This window comes from Arachis hypogaea, chromosome 17 (genome assembly GCF_003086295.3).
Source record: "Arachis hypogaea cultivar Tifrunner chromosome 17, arahy.Tifrunner.gnm2.J5K5, whole genome shotgun sequence".
Taxonomy (NCBI): Eukaryota; Viridiplantae; Streptophyta; class Magnoliopsida; order Fabales; family Fabaceae; genus Arachis; species Arachis hypogaea.
Genome location: NC_092052.1, coordinates 79,885,524 through 79,891,888, shown reverse-complemented (window position 1 = coordinate 79,891,888; position 6,365 = coordinate 79,885,524). Strand labels below are relative to the sequence as shown.

The 6,365-nt window shown below is 31.2% G+C and overlaps 1 protein-coding gene across 1 annotated transcript; it reads left to right on the top strand.

Annotated features, from left to right (window-relative positions):
- The first annotated feature begins 3,247 nt into the window (after positions 1–3,247).
- LOC112767031 (probable glycerol-3-phosphate acyltransferase 2) lies at positions 3,248–5,423 on the top strand. Its single transcript, XM_025812913.3, has 2 exons — positions 3,248–3,877; positions 4,244–5,423. Exons 1-2 carry the CDS (start codon positions 3,305–3,307, stop codon positions 5,147–5,149), a joined length of 1,479 nt encoding a protein of 492 aa, XP_025668698.1. The 5' UTR covers positions 3,248–3,304; the 3' UTR covers positions 5,150–5,423.
- The last annotated feature ends 942 nt before the right edge of the window (positions 5,424–6,365 follow it).

The window sequence follows — 6,365 nt, the reverse complement described above, 5'->3', positions numbered from 1 at the left end:
TGCTGTCTAGAACCATTTCGTGGCTGACCCAAGCGCGTATTTGAGGAGGAAAATCAAACCGTGCGTATATTGGGAATTAAAGATTTTTTCATGCGCATTTCAGTAAAAAAACCGTAACCTTAATAACCAATCTTTTTGACTGCCTTTGATTACGCAAACAGAATTAAAAAAACACCGAAAATAAAATCTAAAAAATAGAAATTTAAAATTTGGTGTTTTTATATTTTATTTAATGATAAAATAAAATAAATTATGAAAATATAATTTATTTTTATTTTTTATTAAAAAATTGAGAAAAAATATAATATTAAAAAATATAATTATAAAAAATTAAAAAAATAATGAAAGAAAAATAAAAAAATAAGTTGTGTCCTTTATTAGTGTTTTTATATCCTTGTCATGATATATACAAAATACACTAATTCAATCTCTCTAGATAAAATATTTCTGTCCGTATCTCATCTATCAAACACGATTTTATGTCTTAATGTCCTGTCCGTGTAAACAAATGCAACCTTTTAGACAACATTAATTAATTCTTTTTAAATTATTTATTTATTTTAAATTTTAGATACTAATTGTTTCGAGAATTACCTGAAACGGTGATTTGGACCTAAACGTAAAGTCCAGACTCCATATGAGGCAGCGTCCGACCTGTGCTGGTGCCGATCATCATCATCATCATCATCTTCTTCTTCTTCTTCTTCTTCTTCTTCTTCTTCTTCTTCTTCTTCTTCTTCTTCTTCTTCTTCTTTCGTTATCGTCATCACCAACAATACCAACATTTTGATAATGGATTATTTTTTCAATCGAATTGAATAGAATGCAATTGCTAAATTGAATTGAATAGACGCAGGTGTTCTGAATCTGAATTGAATTGAATTGAATTGATAATCTCTAAATTGTAGTCCAAGGTGTTTCAAATTTAATTTTATATAATGGATTATATTTTGTTTAGTCAGCACTATACAATTGTTTCGCCATGAGTACGTGCTGGGTTCATTATGCAGAAAGCTGTTTGAATTTGATTTTATATAATGGATTATGTTTCGTTCACTCAATACTATACAATTGTTTCACCATGAGTATGTGTTCAGTTCATTATGCAGAAAGCTGTTCGAATTTAATTTTATATAATGGATTATATTTCGTTCACTCAGTACTATACAATTGTTTCACCATGAGTACCTGTTCGGTTCATTATGTGGAAAGCTGTTCGAATTTGAATTATATAGTTGATAATGTTCTATTCATTTAGTACTATACAATTGTTTCACCATAATAACATGTTTGGCTCATTTCTGTTCTGCACAATTCAAAATTCTTCCTCCTCACCTTCTATTGCTTCTTCATCAGGGAGAGAAGGAGAAAAAGACAAAAAATACAGCAACAACAACAACAAAAGAATGAAGATAAGGAAAAAACACGTGTAGAAGAACGAACGCGAAAAAGAAGGAGGAGAATGAGGAGGAGGAGGAACGCGAAGAAGAAGAAGAAGAAGAAGAAGAAGAAGAAGAAGAAGAAGAAGAAGAAGTAGCGCGGGGAGAAGAGAAGAAGAAGCGTGAGGAAAGAAGAAAAACGGAAAAAGCGCGTGACCAAAAATTGCTTGAATGAGTTTGGATGCCAAAATTGCTTGGATATGGAGAATATCTCTTTTAGTATATTGGGATCTGAATATAACTGAGAAGTGTAAGTATATTTATAGTAGAATAGATAATCACTTTTTGGAGTAGTTTCATCTTTGTTGGTAGATAACTGTTCTTTTTATCTTGAGAATTTGTTGAGATATACCTTCTAGATGAAATAGAAATAATAGGAGAGATTGACTAAACTTTTCTAGTCACATCCAATCTCCTAATAGGTCGGGCACTTTAGAAGTGGCTACTTTTTTTTGGATGGACCTTTTTTTTTATCGGACCTTACTTTATGTTTTGAGGCAGAATATAAAAACTAATAATAAATTATTAATTATAAATTTTAAATTATAAATTTTAAATTCTGAAATTATTGTTAATAAGAATGAGCTAAAAGTTAATTTCTTTATATATTCTCTATTTATAGATACATATAGAAATTTACACTAGCCTCCGGATTCTATCCATGAAAAAAAAAAAAAAGAAATTTACACTAATAAGAATAAAATGAAATCTGAATTATTAGATTGTCCTAAATAATTTTATTTTCTTTTTTACATTTTGTTCTGTTTTGTCTTATATAAATCATGACGCTGCTAGCATTTTAAGATTTGTACATAGATTGTTTATTCATGTTCACGGCAGAAATTTAGCAACAGTCTTTCACTGCTAAATCATCAATCACAACGTATTACATGGTAGTTATTATAATTAGGTAAGTATTATTAAAATTAAAATTATGTTTTTTAAATAATATTTTTTAAACATGTTGTTTAGTAATAAAAAATATTATTTTAATTTTAATAATATATTTTAAAACCGTATAATCATTATAATTATTGTAATATAATTATACTAAAATAATTTATTTAATAAATAGATTATTCTTCTAAAATATTTATATTATAGAGATTATATTATTTTAAAAAATATTATTAAAATTAAAATAATATTTTTTGATTATTTAATCATACTTTTTAAAGATATTACTAAAAATATATTATCAAAATATAAATAAAAATATAAATTTAATTTTATTAATATTTATATAATTATTATAATTACTATAATCATGGTCATATTAAAATTCACCTTAATAAATTCACACTAAGCATTAAATGGTTACACCAAGTCATGATTTAGTAAGTTCTAGTAGGTAGCAATAAAATGCTGCACTCAACAAGATTTGTTATGCGTACAATACAAAAGGGTGCCACGATTTAGTAGTTATACAATTAATAGATATTAAGCTAATAATTAAATTTAAATATTAATTAATATATAATGTTATATTAAATTTTTTAATTTTGATAAACACAAGCCAATTTTAAAAAATCTCTTCTATATTTTCAAAAATATACTTAATTTTTAAAAATTATAAATACAAACATAAAAATTTTTAATTTATCAAATACAAAACAAAATGCTTATATTTTTGAAAAACACAAACACTTCAAAAAATTTTATCAAGTCTTATTTATATACTATTTTTTTCCATACCAAGCACAATTTCTTGTTTTCTTCCAAAAACAGCTTATATTATCATTAAAAAAAAATTGAAAAAGCTATTTTGAGCACATCCAAATGCTTTGTACCTAATATAAATTCGGTCAATGCACCACAAATAGCATTTCTCTTGCACGAAAAAAGAACTCTATACCTTCAGCAAGATGAAAGCCACTTCACTTGTCCACAAAAATGCACAACTTACAACTCAAACTTTTTTCTTTGATTTTGAGGGTACTCTGTTAAGGTCCACTTCACTATTCCCTTACTTCATGCTTGTTGCTTTTGAAGCTGGTGGGCTATTAAGATCTCTCATCTTGTTCCTTTCATACCCTTTGGTGTGGCTTTTGGGTGAAGACCAACTTGGTTTGTATATTATGGTGTTCTTATGCTTTTTCGGCATAAAAAAGGACACATTCAGAATAGGATCAGCTGTTCTTCCGAAATTCTTCTTGGAAGATGTTTGGTGGGAAGGATTTGGAGCAGGATTGTGTCATGAGAAAAGGGTGGTGTCTACTAAGTTGCCTAGGGTCATGGTTGAAGGCTTCTTGAGAGACTATTTAGGAGTTGAAGAAGTTGTAGCAAGAGAGCTAAAATCATTGAATGGGTACTTTTTGGGTTTGTTTGAGGAAAAGAAGGGAAATAGCATTACCAGCCTTTCACAAGAAGATTTTGTTTGTACTAAAGATAGCACTTTTGAGTACATTCACGACCAAGAACTTTCCCCCTTTTTCAAGGTTTGGCCATTTTTGAGAGGAAAAAAAAAAAAAAAACACAAGAAAATGTCGTTGAACCATAGTCATGTTATTTGTTTACTCCCTCCTTCCAAATGCAAGTTACTTTTGGTGTGCATTTATATCTTGATAATTTTCAAATGTTTCAGCATTATTAATATTCTAGTAATTTTAGCGGTAGATCTCAACTATATATGCAGTTTATAAGAAAGATCAATGTTTAAAATGACTGGAATATCAACGCTTCTAAAACACTTGTCGATCTAAGTTGTTGACATGTATAAACGGAGGGAAGGAGTAAACAATTTTTTTATGCTAAAAATCCTAAATAACATTCTCAGTAGCTATTGTCTTTTTCTTTTTCGGCAGGAGGGTTATTTAATGTTGAATTCAGATGAAAGAAGAAACTGGCATGCAGTTCCAAGAGAAAAGTACCCAAAGAAACTGATCTTCCATGATGGAAGAATGGCTTTCAGGCCCACCCCTGCTTCTTCTCTAGCTATGTTCTTGTGGCTACCCCTGGGATTATTCCTTTCGCTCTTCAGAATCACATTCGGCATTTTGTTACCCTTCAATGTGTCAGCTCCATTCTTAGCATTCTCCGGTACAAGAACCACAGCTTCACGAACACCCCGGAATGCTTCTCGGGAGATGCCAAACGAAGAAGAAAACAAGAAGGGAATCCTTTATGTATGCAATCACAGAACTTTGCTTGATCCGCTTTACATTTCATACGTTCTGGACAAACCTCTTTCCGCCGTCACGTATAGTTTAAGTAGATTAAATGAGTTAGTGTCCCCCATCAAGACGATTCGACTAACCAGGGACAGAGAGAGAGACAAAGAGACAATGGAGACCTTGCTGAGTCAAGGAAACCTTGTTGTGTGTCCTGAAGGGACAACATGCAGGGAACCTTATTTGCTAAGGTTTAGTCCCTTGTTTGCAGAAATCACTGATGATATTGTTCCTGTTGCTTTAGATGTTAAGGTTAGCATGTTCTATGGTACAACAGCTAGTGGGCATAAGTATTTGGATCCTTTTTTCCACTTGATGAACCCAAATCCTTCCTACTTTGTTAAGATTCTTGAGCGGTTGCCAAAAACAGAAACATGTCATGGTGGTGGGAAATCAAGGATTGATGTTGCCAATTTTGTGCAGAATGAGATTGGGAAAGCGTTGGGGTTTACATGCACAAGTTTCACTAGGAAAGACAAATACATGATCTTGGCAGGTAATGATGGTGTCAACCAGAAACAGAGGGAGTTTTCTAAATAACTGACTGGCTATTTGTGTGTCGCATTTGGAAAACAAATATTGTTCGGTAAACTTATGGGATTGGTGTCAATAGTATATATTAAATTTTGACTATTTATCTTATATGGAAATTTGATTTATGAGTGACATATATGCAGATAAGATCAGTGGTTAAAGTTTGGTATCTATATTGATGGGGTTGAATTTATCTTTAGGTAAACACTCTCTTGTGTATCAATGCATAGTATGTATGGGTCGATGATATATTATGATAATCAATTTTACTTGTTTTGCAGTTTTATGCTGTTTATCATGTTACCAAATTTCAAATATGCTTGGATTAAGAAATAAAAAAAAAAAAACCTTACATTATGATTTTTTAAGTAGAATAATTAACCGTAAAGACAGAATCTACAAATGGACACAATCTTCTTTGATCCATTTTAACTTTTTGATGCATTATTTATACCAAGTTAGTATTAGGGGTGTTAAAACGGGAAGAATTCATTACATCGATTAGTCAAATCTATAAAAAATATGAACCGAAATAAAATTTAAAACCAGTCAAATTAAAAAAATTTGTTAAATACGAATCATTAAACCTGTAAATTTTGACAAAGTGGGCCGGTCCACTAGACCAAAAATTTTTTTTAACAAAATAATGATTAATGCTAAAAAGTATATACAAAAATTTACGAATAAACCCTTTAATCCTTCAAACCTTCATCCCTACAAAGGCCAGAAGGACCAACCGGATAAACCTTTCGAATCTCCCCGAGTCGGACAATTCATGAAATACACCTTTTTAACTGTCCTGATTGTAGAGGTTTACCAGCAAATTATCGTTAGGGGAATCCTCCCTAACCTAGACAACTCAAGGATAGAATTGGAGGAAGCAAAAGCCTGGATTGTGATTACCACAAAGACTATGATCATAGGATGCTAGTTTGTCTTAACTTTAAAGATGTGCTAGAGCATGTGATAAGAGACAGCAAACTCCTTGAGTTCACTAAGTTTATTTTTAAATGACAAAGGAACAAGAGAGAAAGGTCACTGAAAAATCAGGAGGGGTGTAATCTCAGAGGGATAAAACCAAGGTTTTGAAAATCGGACCGGACCGGCCGGTCAAACCGGTTCAATCGGGAACCGACAGTAATAACGGTCCGGTCCAGTGCTTATAACCGCTGGGAAAAGAACCGCTTGAAAACCGGCCGGTTCATAGAAAACGACGCCGTTT